General features: G+C 37.7%; 4 protein-coding genes across 4 annotated transcripts in view; 1 reads left to right on the top strand and 3 right to left on the bottom strand.

Annotated features, from left to right (window-relative positions):
• Positions 1-27,706, top strand: part of LOC117140535 (mucin-19) — an 84,255-nt gene that overhangs the window by 4,942 nt on the left and 51,607 nt on the right. The window lies entirely within an intron of this gene.
• LOC117139149 lies at positions 18,469-19,176 on the bottom strand. The gene is made up of 4 exons (XM_033301307.1): positions 19,132-19,176; positions 18,919-19,077; positions 18,690-18,854; positions 18,469-18,630 (listed from the first exon to the last, which is right to left on the bottom strand). Exons 1-4 carry the CDS (start codon positions 19,174-19,176, stop codon positions 18,469-18,471), a joined length of 531 nt encoding a protein of 176 aa, XP_033157198.1.
• LOC117140540 lies at positions 19,523-20,680 on the bottom strand. The gene is made up of 4 exons (XM_033303530.1): positions 20,596-20,680; positions 20,027-20,185; positions 19,800-19,964; positions 19,523-19,746 (listed from the first exon to the last, which is right to left on the bottom strand). The coding sequence occupies exons 2-4, from the start codon at positions 20,168-20,170 to the stop codon at positions 19,579-19,581; spliced, it is 477 nt and encodes a 158-aa protein (XP_033159421.1). The 5' UTR covers positions 20,171-20,185; positions 20,596-20,680; the 3' UTR covers positions 19,523-19,578.
• Positions 21,950-22,775, bottom strand: LOC117139148. Its single transcript, XM_033301306.1, has 4 exons — positions 22,631-22,775; positions 22,419-22,567; positions 22,193-22,366; positions 21,950-22,129 (listed from the first exon to the last, which is right to left on the bottom strand). Exons 1-4 carry the CDS (start codon positions 22,773-22,775, stop codon positions 21,971-21,973), a joined length of 627 nt encoding a protein of 208 aa, XP_033157197.1. The 3' UTR covers positions 21,950-21,970.

Genomic DNA, 27,706 nt, shown 5'->3' with positions numbered 1-27,706 from the left:
TAGCAAAGCCAAAAAAACATACTCCACTTGCATGTCACATTTGTTGAAAAAAAACAGTGGTGAAAGAATAAACAAAAGGAACGGGAATAAGCAACAAATCGCAGCAACAATTGCCCTGAAATGTTCCAGTACCAGACATCGTATCTGAACAATGTTATGCCTTATGCGATATGGCATTTGTCGTCAGAAAATAAAAATTTGGGTGGCGAATGGGGGGATTGGGGTTGGGGGGATGGAGATATATGGATATGATGTGGGATTTTTAACACAGCTGGCTGGTTAACATAATTTTCGTGGGCATCTCTCTTTTTTTGTTGTTGTTCTTGTTCTGCAATTCAAGGGAATATAAAGCGAAAAACGACGGTAAAAACAACAGACAGGCAGAGGGAGTGGGACGGGGAGAGAGCGAAAGAGACAGTTGGAGATTATAGAGAAGAAGAAATGAGAATGCAGCTGTCGAGGGATATTTGCTATCCAGTAATTATGATAATAATATCATTGACTAATTTCGAATGAAAATATATTAAATAATTAAGCCAAAATTGCTAATAATGTTTAGTTTGAAGACTGTTATAGGTATAAATTTATTAATAATCCTAGGGTTTTATAAAATATTTTAAAATACAAACTTCCTATTTTAGTATAGCTTGTTTTTTTCTTTTTAAAATAGGCACTTATTCAAGAATTGAGATTTCCATTTTCAAAAAGTAGGAGTTCTAAAAATGGCATAGGGTTTTATAATATTTAATTACCCATATACCCCTTGATTTTATTCGATCCACTCATAAAAAAACAAAAAGTGGGCAAAAAAAAAAAAAAAAAGGAAGGCGACAGAAATCAACTTTTTCCAACGAATAAATTTCGAGTTTTCGATAGTCTCGGTCTGCCACAGACCGTGGTCGTGCTCTCCGTCGACGTTGTTGTTATTGTTGTCGTTGTACTCGTCCAGACGGCAAGATCTGGCCAAAGGGGGCGTGGCAGGCGGGAGGAGCGGCGGCGGGTCGTTACCGAGGGAACTGGGGCCATTCGTGGGCTCCAACAGCGTCAGACTGTCTGGTATGCCACTTTGCCAGTGCAGCCAGCTCTCTCTCTCTCTCTCTGTCTCTTCCCGTCTCACTCGCTCGCATACTGCCCGTCTCACTCTGCGGACGTCGCGCCGTCTCTGTCTGTTTTGCGGTTGCTGCCTTTGCCACATGTGGCGTTGTCGAAAGATAGTTGTAGTTATGGGTACACTTAAAATAATGTTATTTCGTTCTTAATATTTATATGAGACAAGCTGTTCGAGCAAAGTGTATTTATTGTAGTATTATTATTATAAAATATTGTGTTGAAAAAAGGGTTAACATTTATTTTACAGCTATGTAGCAGCGGCTAGAAAGTATCAATAAGCATTGCATATCTTTTTGGGCAGTAAAAACATTGCAATTGCTGTAAAACAAAAAGTTCAAATGAATTAAAACCAACTACAAATTCCTATTTTTTAACACCCATAACATAATATTCTTTCTTTAAGATGGAATATATATAATTTAAATATTTACAATCTTTACAATCAGTAAACTTTCAACTATCTGAGAATGTGCCAGATAACCAAGCTATTAAAACATATTATAATCAAAATTTCTATGAAATCTTGTACTGTTATTTTTTTCGGTGTAGGCAATAGTTTTGGTGTCAGCTGTCTGCCGTCTACCTCTTGCGCCTCTGTGTAGGCGTCATCATCATCATCATCATTGGTCGTAATGACCATCGGTTTCATCATGGCGCTTGGTTTGGCCAATGCATAAAATTATACAGAGACATGACATGGTTTTGAATAATTAAACACAACGACGACATCGACATCAAGTCGGACTAAATGGCTGCCAGTCCGAAAGCCAGATGAAGGGGGAAAGCCCCCAGACAGACAGGAATGCAATGTCCTCGACTAACTGCCAAATCACTGGCCGGGAATCTCACCATTTCCATTTCCACGCTCCAGTCTCCAGTCTTCTCGACTCGAGTTAAACTAATTAAGCTGGTTAATTCACTAAAGCGAATTACAGTTGCCAGTGCGCAAAGTAGGTTGTCACAAAAGTAGGAAAATGTCTCGCTTGCTGCAAGTCGGGGATTTCCATGAGAAAATTATGGAAATGTATGTCATAAAATGATTAGTATTAGTATTGATTTTCGAAGGACAGCTTGAAGGGATTCGGTGTTAAAAGCTAGGCTTTTGTTTATTATACCATAGTATTATTATGATGGCTTCAATAACTTTCGCCTCCATTAATGTTACCTTTTAAAAATTAAAAAAAAAAATGTATATTCAAATCGGATTCAAATCTTGCTGGCCAGTTGGCACATTTTTTAAAGCAAGCTTAAACTCAGCAACAATCCAAAACTAATCTCAGCTGCAGACATGTGGCATATTTTAGAAACCCAAGAAAATGACTTAAGAACAAAGCTGACAAGAAACAAAAGGCCAGCATAAAGAATGGAAAGATGGCTCAAACGACAACGTTGACAGACAATATTGACAGCCGAGAATGGTTCGCGCAGTTTGGCAATGTTTGCCCAATATCTCGGATGTGGACGTAGACATGGTTGTGGATGTGGATGTGGCGACCCATTGTTGCTGCTGCCGCTGCTGTTGCACTGTTGCAACTGTGCAATTGAGGTTGCCAGTTGCTGCTGGCTGGTTGCAAGTCGGCTCGTTTCAGTTGTTTGAGCTGTCAAAGAGGTCTGCCCGTCTGTTGTCTGCCGGCGTTTCCTGTTGTTTCCTTTTTGCCGTCTGCAGTCAGCAGCCAGCAGTCTAGACACAAGTCAAAGTCGAACTCAGCTGAAGACCCAAACGAAATACAACAAAAAATAAAAATGAAAACACGAAAAAAAGGCGGCACAAAACAAGGCGAACCCCAAAGCTCAGGTGCATTCCCACAGAAAGGCATCGGGCATCAGCGACCTGGAAAGCCTCCGCGTGTGAGAAACCCAGACGGAACGAGCTTGGCAACCAGAACCAGAACAGGAACCCGGCAGCACCGACCAAGTCCAAGTCGATGCTACGGCCAGGTCTGTGGCCATGTACCCATGTACCCATGTACCCATATAGCTATAGGTGAGAGCGGACCCAGACTCAGACATCGCAATCGACATTCACATCAACGACAACGGCGATGTTGTCTGTTTGTCGTCTGGAAAGTTATGGGACAAAGTTGTCGCTGTCACTGGCTGTTGCCATGCTCTGCCGAAGGGTATATTCACTACAAGGTGAAGCCAGTATCCATTAAAACCCAAAGAATTGTTGCTGATAAAAGGGAGCTTACTCTTAAAGTCGATCCATGTTTTGATATCTTTATAAATATTTCTTTAAAATTTTAAAATTATTTTCACTCTGTTTTAAAAAAGTTCAATGGCTTGTAAGCTTTAAGTAATAGTTATAGAAGAAGCTAAGATATGGTTCTTTCTGCAAAGCTAATAAGCCCAAAATCTTTGCTTTGGCTGCTACCATGATAATTCAATTTAACAATAGATCTTGTAGGGTATCTGTTAAGTCGAGCATTGTCGAGCTTAATCTTAGTTACTTGGACTGTTCTTGGTCGCTATCTGTCGCTCAGTCGCGCTGTCTGCTGACTCGCCGCGCTGACAGCCTTAGATCAGAGTGCAGTTGATTTATGGCGGCGTTGAGTGGCTTTATGCTCACCTCAAATGTGACACATGGTGGACATAAGACAAAAAAGAACCCCTGCATGTGTGTATATGTGTGAGGGGGTATGTCCGCGTGTCCGGCCAACGGAAGTTGTCCTTTTTGCACCCTTCCAACGGCGAAAGAAGCCTTCCCCCTTTGTAATCGCCGGCACTTTTCCGTCTGTCCATTCACGCAACAAGCAAATTGTGGCAATTATCGTGCAGGTGCACTGAGCAAAATAGTGGGTAGTTATTGAAGAACATTTTCATTAGGTCCTGAGATCATACGGATTGAATTTGATATTTCGAGGTTAAATTAAATGTATTATATTCTTCTCCATTTCATCTACACACATCTTAATGTTTTTGCTTCATAAATATATATTGTATAAATATATATTATGTTTAAAAATGTATACAAATATTCTTGTTTTCTAATTTTCATATTATATATAATTTATTTTTCAAAAATGCTTTTGTTGTTATGTACGCTATCTGCAAAATTAATTCATATCACCAAGTTCAATTATTTTTTATTATATTTTTTTAAACATGAAACGTTTTTTTAAGTGTTTTCTGCATGGGTTATGGTTCCCCTTGCATTGCCCTGCTCGATATCCATGGAATAGAGACCGATGTCCACTGCATGTCTGCCCAACGAAGCGTGACGACATGTCGCCCCAACCCTGCACCTTCCCGCCCGCCTGCCCCGCCCACAACCCTTTCACTCCCACTCCCTTTTGTCCATCTGTCAATGCATGTTCATGTCCCACCTCCACCCACTGAAAATACCCCTTCCCAGGGCGCTTTTGTATTGCAATAAATGTAATTATGGTCTCGAATTGTATTCAAAAATACCCACTCTGCACTCGTCGAATCCGTCTGGCAGATCGTCCAAATGGCTGGGGTTCCCATAAGGTGGTGCCTTGTGGCTTGACCACCTGCAATTTGTGTTCGGCTCTCGGGCATTGGCATTGATTTTGCCGGCAATCAGGGAAATAAATTGGTTATCAAAGTGAGGCGACCATAAGTGGATGGTGTGTGAACTAAGCAGTTAGAGGGTTTATTTTTTGGGGGATTTGGGGCTGCACAGAATGGTTCGTAATTGCGGATGGAAAAGCAAAATCTGATTTTGAACAACTGATATGGAAAGTGAATTCATTTAAGTGGAGGTGAATGGAACACTCTGAACTTAAATTAAACACAAGCTATTTAATGGTAGCAACAATTATATGAATTAAAGGTACTTAACATAAAAGGGGTTGAAAGATTATAAGATACTTTATACCATAATCATAGGTAATTATTATGGTTTATGCTAATTATTGATTGTAAACTAATAATAGGGTTTTTTTTAATGAGAATTCAAACTTTAAATATTACTAGGAACATAATTAATTACAAGACTTTTATATTTCTTGTTAAATATCTCTCTATTGCCCAACTAACTGCCAACTTCCAACTTAAAGTGACTTAATAAAGGTCCCTGGAGACTCCTATGCTTTATTTACCCCCTCAAATCCCGGGGGCGCCTATATTCTCAATTCCCAGTGAGAGATTGGATATCAAAGGCAATTTGCCACATTCTGGGGATTTGGTGTTAAATATTCAATTCCGTCTGCAGCGGACGTCTGCGTTTGCATCGCGTTTCCGTCTTGGTTTCATTCCGTTTCCCATTGCAATGGCAACGTAGTGATGATGATGATGATGATGATGATGATGATGGTGCTGGTGATACTGGTGATGCAGGAGCCTGGAGATTCGAGACCCTACTGAAGGAGCGGGAGTACTGTCAAGTGGCAGAGTCTGTGGCCATTCCCTAACAAACAACAAAACGTGCACAAAGAATAAACTTTTCAATGGGTGAACAGAATAGAGGAGATTTGAGAAGAGTTCGCAAAATGCAGATGCACTTAAAAAAAATAAGGTATCAGTAATTTGTATAAGTCAATCAATCATACATAAAAAACCACTCATAATGAAATATGAATAAAACAAAATTAGTAAATTAAAGTTCGAATAAATGGTTTTATCATAATGCTTTCACAATTCCGTCTCGATATAGATATATTTAAATATTTAATATAAATATTAAAAAATAACTGGTTTAAACCCCAAAATTCTGTTTTTTATGATGAAATTTCATCACTTCTCATGGCATCATAGTCATATCTAATAATTTAGTTTTCGACTGCTTTTAAAGATTTTTTAAGTATAGAAATAAATATTTTTCGAGTGCATATTGCTGGAACTGAAACTGGTGTAATGTGTAGCAGATGAAACGGACAGCGACCAACGAACGGGCAAACGAGACGAACGATTTCAGTCAGTGGGACTGGATGGACATGGACATGGACATGGACATTTGGAGGCGTCGAACGGTGGAGAAAGAGTTTAGGTATGTGGTGGCACTGTAAGGGGGGTGGGGGGCAGTCAGTGGGGAGGGGGTGGAGCAACAGCAGCAGTCTGAGCAGCAGAAATTGCAGCCGATAATAATTATTTTTATGGAGTCTAGTCTGTGTCTAGACGATTTTTTTTCTGCCTTTGCTGCTGCTGCTGCTGCTACTGCTTACTTCACTTCACTTGTCGACCTGGCTAGTGTCTGGCCTCTCGCTCGCACCCATCGCGCCGTCTCTCTCTCTCTCAGCTGCCGTCTAGCTATCTCCCTCCTTTAACGGCCTCTCCTCGCTTGACTCCCCTTACTAAATGCTCCGCTAAAGCTACTGTGTCATTGTTTTCGCTTTGATTCCGATTTTAACTGGTAAACTGGCATTTAACTGTTTTTCTGTTGCTGTTTGACAAACAAGACAGACGGACCGAAGGGGGGCGCAAGTCTGAAGGGGCATGTGGGGGGGCTTTTCCAAGGAGCTGAGCTCGAATGAGACGACAAAACGGCGACGACTGCAATGAGATAGTGAACCTGAGCGAGGCATGACAGACTCCAGTTAAACGCCGCCGCAACCGAAATGGACACACAAAAGACAGTCAGTCAGATATGGGGGGGTAGTTGGGGGGGCTTAGTTGGGGGATTTAACGGAAGGGGTTCCACTTTTGGAGCTAGACAGGCAAGAAAGTCAGGCAGTGCGCCAAGCATGCAGAGAGTCGGGCCAGACAAGCCAGAGGCGATCAAAAGCTGTGCCAATATGGTACAAAATATAATACCGAGGAAACAATATATGTAGATATTTGTATATAAAATATAGAAATAAATTGAAGCTATAGTTTTAGGTTCTATATATGTATATACAATGTAGAAAACATAAGCTGAATAAATGATGTATCTTAAAAATAAATATGAAGCGTAACAGAGATATAACATTTCGCATACACAGAAGATTTTTTAATTCTCGAATTCTATTTATTTTGGTTCCAAAAGGAATCGCTCAGTCAATTCCTCTGAACTTAACCTAATGTGTGTACAAAGGTATATGAGACCAAGTGGTTTCTTAATTTATACACAGAAGAAATTTTAAGTATTAACAACTTAATAAAGTTCTCAAAAGTATGCTACAAAAATTATGTTTTCAGGATCCTTCACAAAAAAATCCATAATAGGAATATTATAGGATTGTAAATTCTTTAATCGTCTAAGCAGTTTTTAAACCTTATTAAAACTTTACCAATATATTTTAAAATCAAAATCATACATTCAAAGAGCTCTGTTAGTTAAAACCATATTTAGTTGGCTTAATGTGGGCAACTACTTTTTGCAACCACTGTGCCGACTCCAACTGGTAACTCCTTCTGCTGACGGCGCTCCATCAACTGCATTTAGCTGTTTGCCTCGCTGGGCACGGGAAAAATGTCACCTCCATGGCCTCGGGTCCAAAGCGTAAAGCCCTGGGATCTGGCGACATTGGGGTGGAGATGGGGGATATGGGGCATATGGGCTTGCGAACCGAGACGGGGACACAATTGTCTGGTGCTGTCCGCTCGTCATTCCGGCATTCTGATGCCTTTTTTTGGAGCGGCGCAGGCGGAGAGGGGGGATCTGTCTAGGAGAATATGTCCCTCGACACCTTTCGGTCGGGGCTTTTGTTGTTGCAGCTGCTGCTGCCGTTGCCTCGAGATATTATGTTATTATGGCAATTATAGTTACACGACTTTGGCGGCATCTATGGCATTTTTGGCCCGACGACAGCTTGGCATGTCTGCAGTTGCTCCTTTCCCCCAACCTCCCAACCACTCTGTATGTATGTTTGTTGTGGCACCGACTTCTATCCCAGATTCCCGCAGATAAGAGAAAGGCAGCCGCTGACTGCATTGCAATTACAAACATTTTAATGCAATTAACACACACCTGAGACGTCGGGCGGCCGAAAAGGGGGAGGCCCATCTCATTTGCCTGGCTCTTTTGCAATCCGAAACTTCTTTCGGTCCGAAAGAAAAAAGAATCAACAACTGCAACAAAACAAGCAACTTCAAAAGCCAAAAGGCGACATTCGGTGCGTGTGTCAGTTTCCTTGGGCCAATCTCTTGATGACGCCGCCACCGCTGCAGTTACCTTCCTCCCCAAGCCCATCCTCAACCGCATCCACCTTCCAAAACCCCCACCTCCACCCTTATTTGCGAGGTTTTCAGTATGCCCTTTCTCTACAGGGTATGCAAATGTAATAGGGGTTATCATATAAGTAAATAAATTAAAAGTAATTAAAAGTTATTTCATAAAATTAAATGAAAAATTTTAACTCTTGTCATGTATTATTATTAATAATGCTAGTTTCGCAAGTGTATCTAAATCTTCGGGGTTGCAAGCTGAGCTCCCCTCTTGATTTGCCGCTCCAGTTGTTATCAGTGGCTGTGGCAGAGCGGCAGATACAGATACTCAAAACGTTGTCGTCGTCATCGTCGTCGTTGTCTGTCGTCGCTCGCCGCCTTTTGTAGTTGCCGCCCAGAGCTGCACTTACATGTGAAAGGTGGGAATGGAGTCCAGGCGGATCGGCAGATCCAAAGGGGCGGGTATACGGGTATTAATGCCATGTCCAGCAAATCGTTTTGACCATAACCCCACCACCATAAGCAGAAAACGAGCACAATCAGTTTGCGCTTCATTTCATCGGCTTAATATGCAGCACAAAAAATAAAAAAAAGTTGGTTTGTCTTTATTATCGCAGGGGAAAAGGAGGCACACACACACATCCAGACATCCACACATCCCCTGACCGAATGCACACCCTATTCCTTCCTTTCCACATCGACTGCAACTGTCGCCAGCGGCATTCGAGGCCTCTGATCATCTGCGGCTTCCTTCGACTTCAGCTGCATTGTTTTGGCCCGCCATCGGTGCTGGGTATCGGATATTGGTTGCGGGGTATGGGTTATGGGCTACGGGTTACGGGTTATTCCTACCGATTCGCGTCAGAACTCTGACGTCGCGCCGTCAGCCAGACGTTCTCAATAATATTCAAATCACTAGCCGAAATAATAATAACAACAAATCTTGCGCCGACTACAATACAAAGAAATTGATGATTATGCGAAAGCCAAGTCGGGATACTCTTTCCTTCTTCTTGTAAATTTTAAATATTATTTCAAAAACATTAGTGCTCTTGATCAGTTACTCCTTATAGATACTGCTCAAATGTCAGCCCGTTGTAACATTTTGCATGCTATAGCTGATATACCCACTTTATTCACTTTCGACTGAGTGTAGCGCTTTGGAAAGCAAAAGCAAAATGAGGCAATAATACATTGTAAAATCCCAAATAAGAAGACTTTACTCGTTGAGTTTTTGTAAGAAACTGCTTTTATTTGGAAATATCTTCGGTTTAAATAGGTGACATGAGAATCGCATCTTAAAGTAAATGGCCTACGCAGAGGCCTAAGTAAATAGTCCCCGCCTTATCGAGGTCCCACGCTCGGGCACATCTGCCTATCTTGAGCGGCGAGGACCTTATCTGTGGTCTCCCACTAAGGGACTATTTTAGGAGGCGGGGAACGATCTCAAGTGACTGACTCATGTGGTGTGCACATGTTTTTGAGCAATGCACCCATGTCGCCTTAGATAACAAAATCCTAAATATAGTTTATCGCTCTCGATTCATTTACATAAGATATGAACGGAGCCCAAAATTGTAAGTCTTTAAATATATTCGTGTTCATGTGTGAACATTCTGCCAAAGGGCCAGCAAAGCTGAGATGTACATTAGTATATTAGTTGCATTTATAACAGTAGTGGACTGTATTTATTTGATATATGTTCATTTATTTTGCAACTAAGATTTCAATGGGCCTAGTTTTTCTGGCTTTTAATTTTATTGGATTACAATTATGGTTTATATTATTTTTAATTCAACAATTTGTACTCAATTAACTTATTTTAAACATTTTGCTTTTTCTATGTAGAAGTACATTTTCTATTAAACAACGATATAGTGGACTGTATATTTTTATTTGTTATATTATTTTATTGTTTATTTACTATTGATATTTATAGTACTGGCAACGGACCTGCAAAGGTTATTGCTTGCATTCTTTGTTGCACAGCACATTTCCGTATGAAATATATTATTAATACTATCATTAGTATTAAAGCAATAATTAATCCAGCATGTCCGGAAATATGATGGAAATGTAAATCTTTCAATTTTTGATGGTTCTCTTTCATAAATTTAATTTCATTATTCAATCGTTTAAATTCCTCAGTATGATTTAATATTGATAGTTTCAGCGGATCCCAAATAATCTTCGGCACTTCACTAACTTCTCCTATATAAGGTGTTGATAATAATTCTTCACTTTCGGACTGAATGTTATGGTGGGCAACTAGAATTTTATCGTCGGTTCTTGCCGTACAATATGGCGCAATGCTTAAAACTCCTTGCTGAGGCAAATCAAACAATTCAATTTGAGAGCCAGTACATTGCAGACGGACTTTTGAATTCGCAGGAACCTTAAACAACCAACTACTTTTCTTTTCTAACTCTACCCAGTAACTTTTAGAGTCGCTCTAGTTCGTCTTTTTGGCTCTTGGTCAGCCTCATTTTTGTCAACAGACTTTATTCCTTCCAAGGGACAAATTTTAGTAATGGGTCTAGTGATATATCCTTCCTGCATCTTTACTTTAGCCACTCGGACCTTATCATCATTCCCCTTATGCACCTTTTCCACCTTTCCTAAAGGCCATCTTGCAGGATGACAATTCTCATCCTTTAATAAAACTATTTGCCCTTCTTCTATATTAGGAATTTCCTTTTTCCATTTATTCCTTTGCTGGAGCGTATGCAAATATTCACTTTTCCACTTAACCCAGAAATCTTTCTTCATTTTTTGGATAAGTCTCCACCTATCCAAATTTCCGATTTTTTCATCTTCCATTGGTTCGACTATTTCTAAAGGTGGTCTTCCAATTAAAAAATGACCTGGTGTTAAAACTTCTTGTTGGTCCTTCTCACTAACTATAGTGTATAATGGCCTTGAATTTAAGCATGCTTCTATTTGACATAAAAGAGTTGACATTTCTTCGTAAGTCAAAATAGTGTCGCCGATTATACGCTTTAAATGGTATTTCATTGACTTAACTCCAGCTTCCCAAATACCTCCGAAGTGAGGTCCTGCCGGGGGAATAAAATGCCAATCAATCCTGTCCTTTTCAAGCTGCGCTGCAATCGTTATATTTTCTTGTATTGCATTAAATAACTCTTGATCTAATTTTCTTGCAGCTCCTACAAAATTTGTTCCGTTGTCTGAATAGATATTGGAACATTTTCCCCGTCTAGCAATAAATCTTCTGAGTGCTGCTAAAAATGCGTCTGAAGTTAGATCGCTTACCATTTCTAAGTGTATGGCTTTGGTGGCCATGCAAACGAATACAGCAACGTATCCTTTAAATGTTTTTTGGCCACGATTTTTTGAACATTTAACATAATAAGGACCTGCGTAATCTATTCCAGTATTAAGAAACGGGAATGTCATCGTCACTCTATATTTTGGCAAGTTACCCATTATTTGCTGAGCTGTATTTTGTTTATACCTTGCACACGTTACACATTCTCTTAAATACTTTTTCAACGAATTTTTCAACCCGAAAATCCAATACTTTCTTTGGATATAGTTTCGCATTAGGTTTATCCCTCCATGCAATGTTTCCTTATGAGCATTTTTTATTAATAAGCTTGTTAGGTGGCATTTTTCTAAAATGATTGGATGTTTAACATTAAATTCTGCATTGGAATTTTGCAATCTTCCTCCAACTCTTAGAACCCCATCCTTGTCCAAAAATGGATTCAATGACAATATTTTATTATTTGTCTTGATTTCCTTTTTGATTTTAAGGCACTTTATCTCTTGCCTAAACTGGTATTCTTGTTGTTTCTTAATAACAACTGTTTCCGCTATTCTTATCTCCTTTACTGAAATAATTGATGAATAGGCTTTATTTCTTGTTTTCATCTGCACGAATCTATTTATGTATGCTATTATACGTATAAGTTTTTCTATACTGGAATACCTTTCTATTAATTCGTAAATAGGATCATCTATTTTGTCATTTAATACCGTATTTATTAAGACAGGTTCTTCTACAGACTGCTGCCGAGGCCAAAGTTCTTTTGGGTCTGCTAGCCATTTCGGACCTTTCCACCAAAAATCACAGTTGATCAACTGGTTAGAATCCACTCCCCTGGATGCTAAATCTGCTGGATTATCCTCTGACTTAACATGATTCCATTCAGTATTTTTTAATTTCCGAATGTCATCCGTTCTTCTTTTTATAAATTTGATCTTACTTTGACCACTGTTAATCCATGCTAAGGTAATCGTGGAATCACTCCAAGCATAGATCTCCATTATATTGTCAATTGATCCTTTTAGTCTTTGGATTAATTCACTAAGCAGGTGAGCTGCACACAGCTCGAGTTTGGGAATTGTCTTCCTATTTTTTATAGGGTTGACTCTACTTTTGCTAGCTATTATATTAACATGAGGTCCTACTTTAGCATAGACTACTGCAGCATATGCTTTTTCGGAGGCGTCCGCAAATCCGTGAATCTGAATGACTGAAGAACTGTTTGAATTAATCCACCTTGGGATTCGAATATTCTCTAACAATAATAAATTTTCTTTATATTTTTCCCAATAATTTTTATCTTCTATGGATAATTCCTGATCCCATTCACTTTTATTTATCCAAAGTTTTTGAATAAAAAGTTTTCCTGAAACCGTGACTGGTGCCAACCATCCTAACGGATCAAATATTTTTGCTAGCGTTGATAACACAACGCGCTTATTTATATTTTTTGATTCATCATTACAATTTACGCTGAACTTAAATAAATCATTTTGAGGTTCCCATTTTAGTCCTAAAGTTTTAACACATTCATTTTCGATAATATTGAGAACCTTATTGTCCCCTGTGTCCTCCACAGTGGTTAATATTTTGGAATTGTTGGAAATCCATTTCCTTAAGTTGAATCCAACTTTCTGCAATTCATGGAGAATTAATGTTATTAATTTATTAGCTTCCTCTACCGAATCAGCTCCAGTCATTAGGTCATCCATATAGAAATCATTCCTAATTATTGCACTAATAACTTGGTTTTTACATTTATCTGCAATATCTACCAGAACCCTGGTAGCCAAATATGGTGCAGATGCAGTTCCGTAAGTGACTGTGGTTAATTTATATGTTTTAATTTTTTCTTTTGGAGAATTTCTCCATAAAATATATTGATATTTTTGATCATTATTATCTATTTTAATTTGTCGGTACATCTTTTCAATGTCTGCCGAAACAACAAATTCCCATTTTCTCCATTTAATAATAATGTCAAAAATATCTTTTTGAACTCGTGGCCCAACCCACATTATGTCGTTCAAACTTTTGTTATTCGTAGTTTTTGCTGAAGCATCAAAAACTACTCTCAATTTGGTCGTAAGGCTTGAATCTCTAATCACTGCCTGGTGCGGTAAAAAATATTTGCCTTCATCACTCACTTCAATCATGTGTCCTAAATCCATGTATTCATTCATGAATTTAGTGTAGTCAACCTTAAGTTTTTCATTTCTTTTTAGTTTTTTCTCCAGATTCATGTAACGAGCTATCGCTTGTTTCTTTGAATCTCCTAAGGTGACATCCTCCTTGAATGGAATTGACACAATGTATCGCCCATCTGAATCTTTTTTTGTCGTTTTGATAAATTTATTTTCACAGATTTCAGACTCGATATCATCTTTTTCTTCTTCTTCCACTTCCCAGTAGCGATCTAACTCTTTTATTTCTATTGTTGTGGCTACAATGGTTTCTTTTCCTTTGGATTTTTTACATCCAGAAACTATCCACCCGAAATCAGTTTTTTGCCCAAGGAGACCGTCTATTTTTATAACTCCATTTTGCAGAATGTGAGTATATACGTCTGCTCCAATGATTAGATCAATGCGACCCGGTTTATTAAAATCGGGGTCGGCTAATTTAAAGTTCTTCCATTTTTTCTGATCAACATTAATCGTGTTGACTGGAAGTGCCTTCATAAGTTTTGGGAGAATAATTGCTTCAATTTCTAAATTTTTCGGAGAATTTCTTATCGAAATAACCGCTTTGTGCTTGGAGATGCACGTTCCTGTGGAAGATACTCCACTTATTTCAGTATGAGACCGAAATTTTTTCAATTTTAGAATCTGTGCAGACTCTTCTGAAATAATTGTGCTTTGAGAGCCACTATCAATCAATGCTCTTAATTGTTCAAAGCCTCCATACCTCGTCTTTACTTGAATCAAGGCCGTGGCCAACAAGGCTTGACCTGTTGTTCTACACGTATTCACTTTTTCTGGATTATGACCTGCAAAGTGAAGTAACGTGTGGTGAGGTTTACGACAAGTCGAACAAAGCTGCTCGCTTATACATTTTTTACCAAACGGATGCCTCAGACATCTTAGGCAAATCCCATTTTTTCTTACCCAGTCAGACCGTTCTGCTGGATTCATTATTTTAAATTTATGGCATTGAATTAAATAATGCCCTGGTAGTTTGCAATATGCACAATTGTCACTATAATTTTTATTCTTGTTATTATTAATCATTTTCTTTACAGGTTTTACTTCCTGTGAGAATGATGATATAGAATTGAGCCTTTGCTCTAAAAAGTCCATGACATCAGAAAGTGCCTGTATTTCTTTTGTCTTTTTAACATGGCTTTCATATAAATTGAGTGATTCTTTATTGAATTTCCGAAGAATTATGTGAGCGAAAATTGCATCCACATCTTCTGGTAATTGTGCCTTTAATTTTATAATATAAATTGACTCGTTAATCGTGTCAATAAATGTCTTTATTTGCTTATTGGATTCTAAATTTAAATTTGGCATATCCATAAGCCTATTCATATGATCTGAGAATATGTTTCTTTTATTCTCATATCGCTTGGTCAAAAACTCCCAAGTGGCTTCATAATTTTCTCCAGAGCCGAGCAGTAAATGAGTAACCACATTTCTGGCTTCTCCTTTTAATGCTGACTTTAGATAATTAAATTTGAGAGAAGGACTGAGATCCTCTCTCACATGTATGAGCTCTGTAAAGAGTTCATTAAAAAGATCCCATTCTTTGGAATCACCAAAGAAAGTGGGAATCTGTATTTTAGGCAGGGTTGGTAACTCCTCCGCCTTAACAACCGTCGACATTTCAGCTTTATTTATTGTGCCACTGAGTCGACTATTAATGGCTGTAATAATATTTTGTTTGTCAAATTCAAGTTCGCTAATTTCTTCTTCGAATAGCGAGCTCTCAAAATGACTATTCACCTGTTCAATCAGGTTATCTATTTTATGCCATAAAAATTCAATTTTATTTTTCCTTATTTTAAGGAAATCTGGACTACTGTCTATTAGTTTAGACGTATCTTCTAGATATACTCGAAATTGGCCAACATTATTTCGAAATGCCTGCTCTACTTTTAAAGCGTTGTTTTGTGCTATACCCTCTTTTTCAGGGTGACCACACATTTCAAGGTTTAATGTAGGGGGAGGGTTTGATTTAGGGACAGTGTTTGATTTTGGGAAAGTGTTTTCTACCGACTCGCCCTTAATTTTTTCATTTTTATTTTTAATTTTTTCTAACACCATCATTATTAAATCATACTGCTTCGCGTTAAAATATTCATGATCGACAACGCCGATCTTTAACAAATTGCTATGATTAGCAATGAAACATTTTTGAAGCTCATTTAATTTTAGAATTTCTACATCTGTTAATGTTGGTTTTACTTCCAACTTTCTAATTTCCAAAATAATTTCGGACTGCTTCTTAAGGAATTGAATAGTCTTTTCTGACATCATTTTGAAAATTTTTTGTAATTTCTTAATATATATAGTACGTGTATATGTATTTTATATGTATTTATATATATATGTGTGTTTGGATAAACAGAAAATTCTTGTTTTGACTTAGCTGATGTCGTTGTTGTTGCTGCTGCTGTTGCTGCTGTTGTTGCTGCTGTTGCTACTGCTGTTGCTGCTTCTGCTGCTGCTGTTGTTGCTGCTTCTGCTGCTGGTAGAGGCTCCTTTGATGTTTAAAGATGATTTTTTTTTTTTATTTGGCACGTTTTATTATTTTTGTAGTCCAGTCAGATTTTTTGTTTTTTAGCCATTTATTTCGGCATTTATGCTCTTTTGGCATATACACTGCACTCTATTTATGAGCTGATTTAATGCTATTAGAGCATTTATAAGGCACTGTTTTCAGGCACTTTTTATTTAATTTATGCTCTTATGGCATATACACTGCACTCTATTTATGAGCTGATTTAATGCTATTAGAGCATTTATAAGGCACTTTTGTTATGCACTTTTTAATTTCACAATTGCTGATGTATGGCCTCAAGCACGCCTTACCACAATTTATAATGGTACACAAAGCAACCTTTAGCTATAGACTATAAGGTGCTTGTTTTAAAACATAAAAGATTCTTTTGTATCTTTTTGCTTTTTATATTTATACTCTGTTCCTTACCTTTGGTAGGGGGAAACAAGAGTCACTTATTTTTGCTACCTTTAGCTGTAAGATGCTTAAAGGAGCTGGCCTTTCTCTGAGTTCCTTACCTTTGGTAGGGGGAAACTGCAGAGTCGATTAAAGGCTCGATTGACCAAATGTAAAATCCCAAATAAGAAGACTTTACTCGTTGAGTTTTTGTAAGAAACTGCTTTTATTTGGAAATATCTTCGGTTTAAATAGGTGACATGAGAATCGCATCTTAAAGTAAATGGCCTACGCAGAGGCCTAAGTAAATAGTCCCCGCCTTATCGAGGTCCCACGCTCGGGCACATCTGCCTATCTTGAGCGGCGAGGACCTTATCTGTGGTCTCCCACTAAGGGACTATTTTAGGAGGCGGGGAACGATCTCAAGTGACTGACTCATGTGGTGTGCACATGTTTTTGAGCAATGCACCCATGTCGCCTTAGATAACAAAATCCTAAATATAGTTTATCGCTCTCGATTCATTTACATAAGATATGAACGGAGCCCAAAATTGTAAGTCTTTAAATATATTCGTGTTCATGTGTGAACAACATTTATGGTGCTATCGTCTAGACATTCGGCCATGCCGCCAGTGACGAAAGCATTTGGATATCGGGAATCGCAGTGCGATAAAGTAAGAGCCCAGAACAAAGCCGCAAAAAATGGGAATGGAAAAAAGAAAAATAAAGCGGCACAAAAAAGCGTTATCAATGTAATCAAATGATATTGATTATTCACTTCTGTCTGACTGGCCGACTACGGACTACCTGCCTGCCTGCCCAATGCCAAATGTTAATGTTCTCCCGGTCTGCTTTCTGTCTGCCTGCCCCTGGCATTTGCGTAGAATTAATGGCAAATCATTTATAATCCGACAGACAAACAGTCGAAGCCACAAAGCTTCCACCTTGACCGTCGGCATCTGCAGTGCACACATATTATACAGTGGCGGTCAGGCGATTAGAGCTGAGCACCTTAAGATGCAATCTTTCATTCTTTCATTGAAAGCTCCATCTTAAGAACTTGCCTTGCACAGCATCCACCCTTTATAATTATATCAAGAATTAAAAGTTAGTTTATATCTAAAATGTTGGCATTTCAAATAGATAAGTTGCTTGAAAGTTACTAATATGCGGTACTTTAGTTAATATATCCAAAAAAAAATTTATAAATATATTACTCAAATTACCGATTGGGAAATTTGTCTATGTATATGTTTAGACCTATTAACTAGCCACTTAGTTGCCTCCAAACTTGGCCTATTATGTTGACCCCGTCTGTATATATTACGCAATCCGCTAAAGATTGGGTCATGCTGGGGAGTGGGCACTAAGGAACTTAGTCAAGCGATTAGCTTCCGTTTCAGCGACTGCCTGTGGATGACTTGGCAGCCTTGATAGCCCTGGGATTTCACTAATCGGCAGACGGGGATGTGGAGGTAGCCTGAATTTGTATTCTAGGTCATTAGGCGAGCAAAAGCAGGAGCAACAAAAACCATTCCAGGATCCCCAGAAACCAGACGGACGAGGAGGATGAGGAGAGCTGGTGTCGCTGGGACTGGCAAAGGCGTGCCGGGGAATATGTTTAATTTATTATTAATGGATGGACCCACCTTACTCCTGGGCACGCTTTTTGATGAATTATTTCGAGTGATGCTTTCAGACGTTCCTGGAAAAGAAATACTTACCAACGAAAAATGCTGATCCAGAGTAAATTAAGACTAGTAAATAAAGACTAAGCCGCCGCAGAAATTTAATAAAACCAAAAAATTTGCAACACAATCGATACAACAGTTATGACTTTGTAGGGTATCAAATAGGCTAGCTCGAAACATTATTAAGATGAATAAAAATGATGAGCTTTACTTATTCAATATCCTCAAATAAATTTTAACTGATGCTCGTGCCACTTTATTTGTGGCCCAATCGGTGTATATGGCATAATCTCCGTTTGGTATTACAATAAATCGTCCGAATTCCTCCTCGAGATTTCCGGTAAAGAGTTTATCCAAAATAACATCGTGCTGGAAAAGTGATGGTTAGGAATGTTTTTCTCTTTCCTTAAAAAAAAAGGATTCCTTACATCATAGGGGCAGGTGTGATTCATATTGGTGTTACGTTGAAAAGTTCTATAAAACGTTTTAGCAAACATATTTTTCTGGTTTTTCATGAACTGGCAGCCATCGTAGGATAGATCGAATAAGAATGGCTTGTAGCCACTATTAAACCGCCTTAATTGAATAGTCACCTATGCATGATATGGTAATTAAGCTCAAAGATCCAAAGATCACTTTAATTTGGCCAAAACTTACCCTCGCATCAACAATGGGTAGCTGATTGAGTTTCGCGTAGATACTTATGTACTTGTGGGTTCGGTTAACCGCCTTAATGCGACACGTGGGAAAACTCATAAAGTCCAGGTTATACGAACTGCAGTTAAGGTTGGTAAATGTAACATGGCAGAAACATATCTACATAATAAAGCAAATCTTTCATTATTGGTTTGAGGAATCCTTTCCGATTACCATTGGTAAAGTCAGCCAAAATTTAACAAGCAGCCACTTCGACATTTCTATTGAAACTGTTTTTAATAATTGGTTTGCTACACGTTGAATACATATTCCTCATTAGTTCGCTTAAACACCGTAAATCGTTATGTAAATTACTTAATAAGATAAATGGTTTTTTTTATAGTTTTCATTGAGTGTACTTAAAACTTTTTAAATAAAAACATAAGAAAAAAATACATAAGAAAGCCAAACTACTAGGCTCACCTGAGCTTTTTTGTGTTGAAAACCAGAAATATTGAAATCAGTACCATTTTTAAGCAATAAAAGGCTATAGGCTATAGAAATTAAGTTTTTGGCAAAATAAACTGTTTAAGCTATTAAACATATATTTTTATATATCTTTTAGAGTGTTATATGCATTAATAATTGTGCAATGTATCCACTTGGTTCTTTCTGTACAATTTAGCTGTGTCTTTCCGTAACTCTAAGGTACAGATTCAGATATGCCCGAATAATGTTATCAGTCGACCAATTGCTATAAACGGCATAGTCGCCATTTATCATTGGTATGTATTTCAAGAAATCCGTTTCTATATTTCCCGTCCAAAGATGATCCACAATGATGTCGTGCTTAAAAGTTGTTCTATTAGTAAGAAAAATTAAGTTTGTTTCGATTTACTTACGTCATACGGACACGTGTGATTGATGTTGGAACTGCCTTTGTAAATTTTATAAAACAGTTTTATAATCGGATGCTTTTGATTTCTAAGGAACTTGCATCCATCGAAGGTGTAGTCAAAGAAAAATGGTTTATAGCCGTGATCATGACGCATAAGCCTAAACGAAATCTGTAAAAAACGAGGTTATTAAGAATTAATCATTTCAGCTATTTAGTTTTTTCTTAACTTACTGTTATATTGTCGATCGGCAACTTATACAGATTTACATAAACATCCAAGTACTTATGTGTACGATTCACAGCCTTAATGAGGCATTTTTTGAAAATCGCGAAGTCGGTGTCTTTTGAGCCACATTTTATATTGGTGAACGTCATATGCGTGTGGATGGCCTATGTGGAAAAATTAACGTTAATTACCTCTACTTAATTTATTCAAATTTTTACCATTAGAAATCCCATTATAATAAAAACATTAAAAATTCTTCGCATGATGACCTCCGCCACTGAGCGCACAGCTAACAATATATTTCGTTTATTTTGCTGAACAAATCTGACTTTATATAATGACCAGGTGAATTACCAGCCATCGATATATCAAAATAACATCAGTACACTGAGGAAAAAATATTAAAATAGAATATATTGTTAAGGTAAAATACAGTTTTTGACTATCTCTCGATGTTCAGACGGACGGACAGATGTATAAAAAATACATTTACTTTGTAACTATTTAAAAAGTAATGCATATTTAAAATGTTATGTTATTTCTGTATATGTTACATAAATATATGTTTCCTTACATTTATATTTTTGACACTCTTATGTATATATTTATAAATGCACGAGCAACATTATAAACAGACCACTCGGAATATATGGCGTAATCGCCATCAATCAATGGAATGTATTTCATAATATCTGACTCCAAGTTTCCAGTCCAAAGGTGATCCACAATGACATCGTCCTGTATTATTATTCTTGGTTAATTTGTGTAAATCAAATGTATTTAACTAGATAAACTTACCTCATGAGGACATGTGTGATTGACGTTCGAACTATTCTTGTATATATCATAGATCTTTTTAACAATCGACTGTCGTGGATCCTTTAAGAACTTGCAAACATCAATAGTTATATTTACGAAAAATGGTTTATAACCATTATTGTGTCGTATTAGTTTGACATTAGCCTGCAAATTGTTAGCCACATAAGAAAGTTTTAAGTTTGTATTTTTTTATATGAATTTTTAACTTACTGTGACATTATTTACCACTTTTTGATGCAGTTTTACATGAATATCTATGTACTTGTGAGTGCGATTCACGTCTTTTATGAAGCATTTTTCAAAGTAAACAAACTTTTCGCCTCGTGTTCCGCACTTTAAATTTGTGAACGTCACGTAGTTAAAAACAATCTAGGCCATAAAAAGAGGTTACTAAGTTGTATTTTTTTTATCTCCTTAAAAATTTTACCGCAAAATATCCCAAAATAATTAATATAAGAAAAAACACTCGCATGGCGATCTTTTTATGTTGGGTACTAAGCTCCTACTAATGAGCTTAATGGTTTAAACAAATGTTGGTTCGAATAATGACGAAGTCTATTATCAAAATAAATTACTTTGAAACGATCTGAGTATAAAGATAGTTTCACTTCAGTGGTGAAAAAAAAATTTTAAATTCGTAAGTTTAAATATTTGTTTGCTATGTTTAAATATTTTTAAGTATATTTTTCTACAATACGTGCAATTTCTCTTCCCTGAACAGATAAAATTCATATCACAACTTCTACTCAAAACATATTTATAATAATTAACATTTGTGTATTTATTTTATTCGTTGTATTCGTTTGTGCATATCATATATAACTTGTCGAAAGAATCAATAAAATCATTTTACCATACCCTCCGTCACAGTTCAATTATAAGCTAACTACATATAATGTTTCACTGAATGCTTGAAGCAAATGTTATTTTAAATATAATGAGCAGGCGCATTAACAATAGGAAATGTAATTAATCCAATAGGTATTGATATCTTATCTGTGTATGTATTACATATAGAAACTAACATGAAATGTTTGCCCAACATTTATTTTGTGGTTACAAATCATTTTAGAACGTTTGTGATACTTTGTTTTCAATGTTTTATGTTCAACCAATTGCTTATTCTTTTATCAGTTTTTTATTTGAAAGAAAGTGTTGACCAATAGTCGAGGAACATTCGATGAATACCATGTCGAAAAAAGGGCATAGTCGCCGTTGGGTACAGGAAGATATCGCAAGAATGCTCTTTCCAGGTTACCAGTCCAAAACTTGTTAATCAATATACCATTCTGAAGTCGGAATAATTTATTAGGAGAGCGCATATTTCAAAAACGTATTACGTAATTACTCACATTGTACGGGCAGGTATGATTTAAATTTGAGGCATTGATGAAGGTTGAGTGAATTTCTTTTAAAAAAATCATCGATCGCTGGTTTGGATTCTTCATGTACTTACAAAAATCGAATGTCAACGGCATAAAAAACGGGCGGTATCCATTGTTATACCGCTTCGATTCTAATTTAATCTAGAAATTTTAAAACTAATAGTTACAACTTTTATAAATTTACCGCACTTACCATTATATTATTTATGGGAAGTATATACAACTTCAAATCAATATCTATATATTTATGTGTTCGATTTACGGCCTTGATGCGGCACATTTCAAAGTTTCCAAACGTACGGTCGATCATTTCGCACTTCAGATTCGTAAAGCTCAAGTGAGCTGTAGATAACTTAAATGAAGAAAATTGGAAATGTGATTGGTTGTTAAATTAATTACGCTTACTGCCACCAAGCAGGTTAAAATCACATTGACCCTCCACATCTTTGGTTCGTTTGCGAACTGAAACTTCTAATAATTGAACGCTTTTTTCAGGAAATCGCCTTATTATCCATATAAATTTTATGGCATATGAACAAGTTAATGACATCGTATTTAATAGCTCTTTATATTGAGATCTCAATCGAAGATTTTTCATTTTATACCCGTTACTCGTAGACTAAAGGGGCATACTAGATTTGTTGAAAAGTTAATGATACTAATCACCAAGATTATATAGCCATGTGCGTCTGTCCGCCCAATTGTCCGCCCGTTTGTCCGTATCTCGAAGTAAACTGTGCCGCATCTACCGCTGGGGTAATGGGTGGCTAATAGTCGCGACACGCGACTATAGCGTTCTCTTTTGTTCGTTTTGCATTAGGAATTAAAAAAAGTAGGAAATATATATTTTAAGCTCATATATTTTCAAATGAAAATTTAAAATATTATTTAGCAACAATGTTTATAGTATCAAGTTAATGAATATGGTGAAGCATCCATCTGGTCAAGATCATAATTATTATGGCTATAGACACGTTCCCAAACCCAAAAACGTTTTTGAATTTACATATTATTCAAGCCAGACGAAACCGAATAAGTATCCGTAAGATAAATGTGCCCGCGGAAGAGATGACTTAAGTGAGGCCTGGCTGGGAAGTTGCAAATGGAAATAAAACTGGCCAGCAGAAGTAGCCGCGGCAGTCCCGGCCGCAAAAATCCACTCCAGACAAAAAGAATTTTATTGGCCTTCACTTAACGCTCATAAATTTGTCTGCCGCAAAATCTGCGAGACGAGACCAGACCCGAAGACCAGAAAAAGCAAGAGAACTGAAATTAAAAGAATATTGTTTATAGTGCCACGCTTCCGCAGATGTGTAGATGTCTGGAACTGGTTCGGAAACACACAGTTTGCCATTCTGGAGGCGAGAGACGTTTTGTAAGAGCTACAACCCACCATCCCCTCCTCTCCTGCAGTTCACCATTAAAATATTGTTGCACAACTGCGATGCACCGGATCCCTCCCATTTCTTGTTGCGGAAAGTGCTCGCGGGTGAGTGCCGAACTTCACGCACAAATCTGATTAGAACTCGGTCCCAGTTAATGAACCAAGACCCCGACCATTGCCCCTCCAGCTCGCAAAGGAAGTGTGCATCTGGTTGGAGTGCAGCAGGAAGATGGCCAGCCAGCCAGCCAGTCGCACAGATAGTGCACCGTCTATAAATAGCCAGCAGCCAGCAGCCAACGTGCCACATGTTGGTCAAGTTTTTCACTCTCTTTGCCGCTTTTAGCACTTTCAAGCAGAAGTCGTCTAAAGTGGTTTTAAAAATTCGGTTAACTACCAATTTTAATACTCCCAGAATATAAAAATATCTATATGCTTTATCTATATGTTTCTTTACCAATTAGATACCGGATAGGGTAATATCATATCCTCTTAACATTTAAGCTTTCGAAAGTATCCCACAATTTAATCGCATATTCTAAACTTTTTAAATTATTATAAGTATTTGTTTATTCTAGATTTTATCGCAGTTGGAAGTACCATGTTTAAGTCAATAAAATCCTTAATCTTATTAATATCAACTTTAATTATTAAATATATAATATAACGAGAAAAATAAGTACTAAGGTATAATTGTAGTTCTTTTAAATATTTATTTAAATATTTATGCTACAGAATAAGATTAGTTAAAATCGGATTACAAATATCTTTTAACAGTTGAGGTTGTTAATAGCCATCATTTATTTTATAATTCTTATTTACCACATTTTTATCTACATTGTGCTCTTATTTAGACCTTTTTGTTCTAATCGAAATATATAATAGGTTTCAAAGATACTTATTAGATTTCCCAGACCTAGTTTTTCTTTTGGGCATCCATTTGTGGTTGCCCTGCTCAGCAAAAGCTACCCACATCTGCCTTTTGAGCAGCAGCAGTTGCACTTTTGGCTGCGGTCCGAGTTCGAGGCCTTGCTAAGGTCCCCATCCCACCCTATACCATCGCATCCCATACCATCCCATCCCATCCCATACCATTCCATCCCGAACCTTTCCATCGAGTCGCCGTTGCAACAGCAACCATCTTTTAATAAATGCGAACGTGATCGCGTTTCGTGCGTCACTGCATGCCCAGACAACTCACACAGGCGCAGATACTGTGTGCCATGTGCTGGAATATAAAGACCCGACTTTTCGAGGCGTTGCACCTTTGGCAAAGGTGCATTGATCGGGATTGGGATCGCTGTCTGGGCGAGTTTCTGCCGCTTCAGCTCCTCCGACTCCTCCTTGTCCAGCTCCTCGCCGCGACCATTGGCTGCGCTTATTTTGTGTACATACTTTCTGCTCTTTTCCCCCATTTTTTTGCTTATTTTTTGCATTCATTTTGTAAAGCGAAATTATTATTGTATTATGCACGCGTATGCAACAACACAGCCCAAGTATCCGGAGACAGAGAGCTTCTTTTCCCTTATTTTCCTCACATTTTTTCGCTAACGACGCGTGCGTCGGCAGCCGAAAGGGCGTTCAATGAACGCTCCGCGGAGCAACGATCGGGATGGTTAATGTTCAGACGATAACGCCGGACATTGTGGATCGGCCGATTTTCGGGGGATTGGGGGTTGGGTTTATTGGGGGCGACCAACTTGAGTCAGCGGGCCTGTTTACGCACGCCCTTGGCATCGTCTGGCCATATCATAACTGGCCGATTGGCACTTTTGTGAAATTATGGAGCAGGGTCAATGGATTCACTAAAAGAAAATTGCATTAAGTATTAAGGGAATGCAATAATAAACAAATTGTTACTAAAATGTATAATCCTACGAGACTTAAATTTCCATCAGACTGATATACAATTAAATATAGAAATAAATAAGTTTGCAACACTTTGAGAAAAAATAGTATTGTAAAACTTCTTAAGAAAAACTAAATTATCAAATAATATAACAGTGCTTTTTTGTTAGTCTTAACTTTGCTATCAGATTTTTATATAATATTTAATAAAATGATATCATGTTGCTTTTAGCATGTATGCGATTTTTCTTTCTTTTTACTATTACGGAAAGTTTTAAACATGCTGCTAATGGAGTTTCTAGGAAGTTGATAAATTAGGGCTAGACCTACGCTTTACAATGCCTCGAGTACATTATATATATTTTTAACAACTCGTCGTCAGACGCTTTAATTTGCACATTCTAAAAAGTAATTTAATTTACAACGAATACGCTTTCATGCCATTTAAGCCACACATTACGCGAGTATTTCGCCGAGCAGTCAAAGAAAATGTATTCAATTTTATTCACTTTTAACTGGGTAAAGATAAACGCCAGCTCCCACCAGCAAAAAAAAAAAAAAAAAAAAAACGGAGACACGTGCGCATTTGCCATTTGAAATTTTGGCTGTGACAGTGCGTTATCACAATCGCAGGCCAGGTGCAGTTCATCGAACGAAAAGCGACACTGATTACGACCCAGAGAATGGAGTCGATGAATGGGCCCGGCAATCTGGATTGCAGATCCCCTCCAGCTTCGCCTGGCCCGGCACTTGATCCTCCTGCCCTGGAACCATTGACGTCGCTACCCACAAATCAGTAAATGAAATTAACTCGCTTTCAATCGAGCAACGTTTAAACACTGTCTGATGGCATCGTGTCGTGGCTGCGTCGCCCCGTTGATAATAATAAACCAATAAAATTAATACAAATTGCAATTGTTGTGTGTGTGTTGTGGCTCGGCTCGATTGGCGCGACACACTTCAATTGGTTTGCTCTTTTCAGCTCCTCCGCTTCCCTTGGCTTTCCTTCTTTTTATTTGCCTTTTATTACGCACATATTTATTTAATGCAGGTCTGGCTGTCTAGAGGTCTACCCGTAGTTCCCGATCCTCCGCATCCATATCCAACGACCCATCCAGTCTGTCATGTGTGCGTCTGCCGCGTTGCGTGTTTGTTTGTTTGTTTATTTTATTGTTTGCCCTTGTTTTGCTGCAGCAATCGAATGTCTGGTCTACAATATTTATATATATATTGTTATATACATATATAACCATATTCAGGGTGCTTCAGTACTCTAAGGCAATTTCAGAAAAAAAAGCTGGCACTTTAATTATTGTCATAGGTCCGGAGCAAACCTTGAATTGCGTCGCATTCCTTTCAGTTCACAATCTAATTATCATCTCATTTTGTTTTTACACACTTTTAGATACAGCTCAATAGAAACTTGCTAACTAGGCTACAGAATATCTATTATCTATTTGCTATTATTTACATATTTACATTTACGTATTCAAGATATAGCATTTTTTCACATTGCTTCTAATGCAATAATGCTTATTTTAATCGGAATTGCGGCCAATTATTTTTACCACCATAAATACTTTTCTAAGAAGAAGATTCTAAGAAGAGATAACCTTTACATCAAATAAATCCATTAGAAAGTGGACATGTAAGCGCTTAAGCCAACGAAAATATTTTCTTCCTCGTGGAAAAAGTTGCTTCCTGTAAAATTGAAATCAAACAGTTTAGCATAAATGCGCACACATGTCTAGAGCTGTCATCAAACACATTTCTTATGTTGTCATTTATTTTCGGCATATATTAGAATAAATAGCAAAGCTCAAAATACACACACACTGTGTGTGGGAACCTTTATTTTTCGAGTGAGGCCACGTGGTATTTGTTTAGGAGGAAAGAACGCATTTTTGCGGCATAACTTTCGTTGAATGCCGCCAGAGTCCCGAAAATTTAACGTCATCAACGGCGTCGTTGGGAGGAAAACACGTTGCGTATGCTTTATATTGTTGGCCAACGCACGTTACGTATACGCCACCGTCTGCGCCAAACCGGAAGAGAGAGAGAGGGAATAGAGAGAGAGGGGAAGAGAACACTCAAATATGCGTAGGCCGCACACATACATACATACAAAACTCGACTGTGTCCTTGAGAACCATTCCCAGCAGCACCTTTCCCACATTTTCCGCATTGTAGGCACTCCAAGTTTATCAGCTGCGTTCAGCTCTCAATTGTGAGCCTCCGGTTTTTCTCCCGTT

Source organism: Drosophila mauritiana, chromosome 3L (assembly GCF_004382145.1).
Source record: "Drosophila mauritiana strain mau12 chromosome 3L, ASM438214v1, whole genome shotgun sequence".
NCBI lineage: Eukaryota > Metazoa > Arthropoda > Insecta > Diptera > Drosophilidae > Drosophila > Drosophila mauritiana.
Note: the sequence above shows the minus strand (reverse complement) of the source record. Positions and strands in the feature narration are given on the sequence as shown.

Coding starts and splice junctions, on each gene's coding strand:
- LOC117139149 (XM_033301307.1), bottom strand. CDS start 19,176: ATGTCGAAGTGGCTGCTTGTTAAATTTTGGCTGACTTTACCAATG. Junction 18,855..18,918: donor TACCCATTGTTGATGCGAGG/GTAAGTTTTGGC, acceptor TATCATGCATAG/GTGACTATTCAATTAAGGCG. Junction 18,631..18,689: donor ATCACACCTGCCCCTATGAT/GTAAGGAATCCT, acceptor TCACTTTTCCAG/CACGATGTTATTTTGGATAA.
- LOC117140540 (XM_033303530.1), bottom strand. CDS start 20,170: ATGACGTTCACCAATATAAAATGTGGCTCAAAAGACACCGACTTCGCG. Junction 19,965..20,026: donor TGCCGATCGACAATATAACA/GTAAGTTAAGAA, acceptor CGTTTTTTACAG/ATTTCGTTTAGGCTTATGCG. Junction 19,747..19,799: donor ATCACACGTGTCCGTATGAC/GTAAGTAAATCG, acceptor ACAACTTTTAAG/CACGACATCATTGTGGATCA.
- LOC117139148 (XM_033301306.1), bottom strand. CDS start 22,775: ATGTCATTAACTTGTTCATATGCCATAAAATTTATATGGATAATAAGG. Junction 22,568..22,630: donor TTTTAACCTGCTTGGTGGCA/GTAAGCGTAATT, acceptor AGTTATCTACAG/CTCACTTGAGCTTTACGAAT. Junction 22,367..22,418: donor TTCCCATAAATAATATAATG/GTAAGTGCGGTA, acceptor TAAAATTTCTAG/ATTAAATTAGAATCGAAGCG.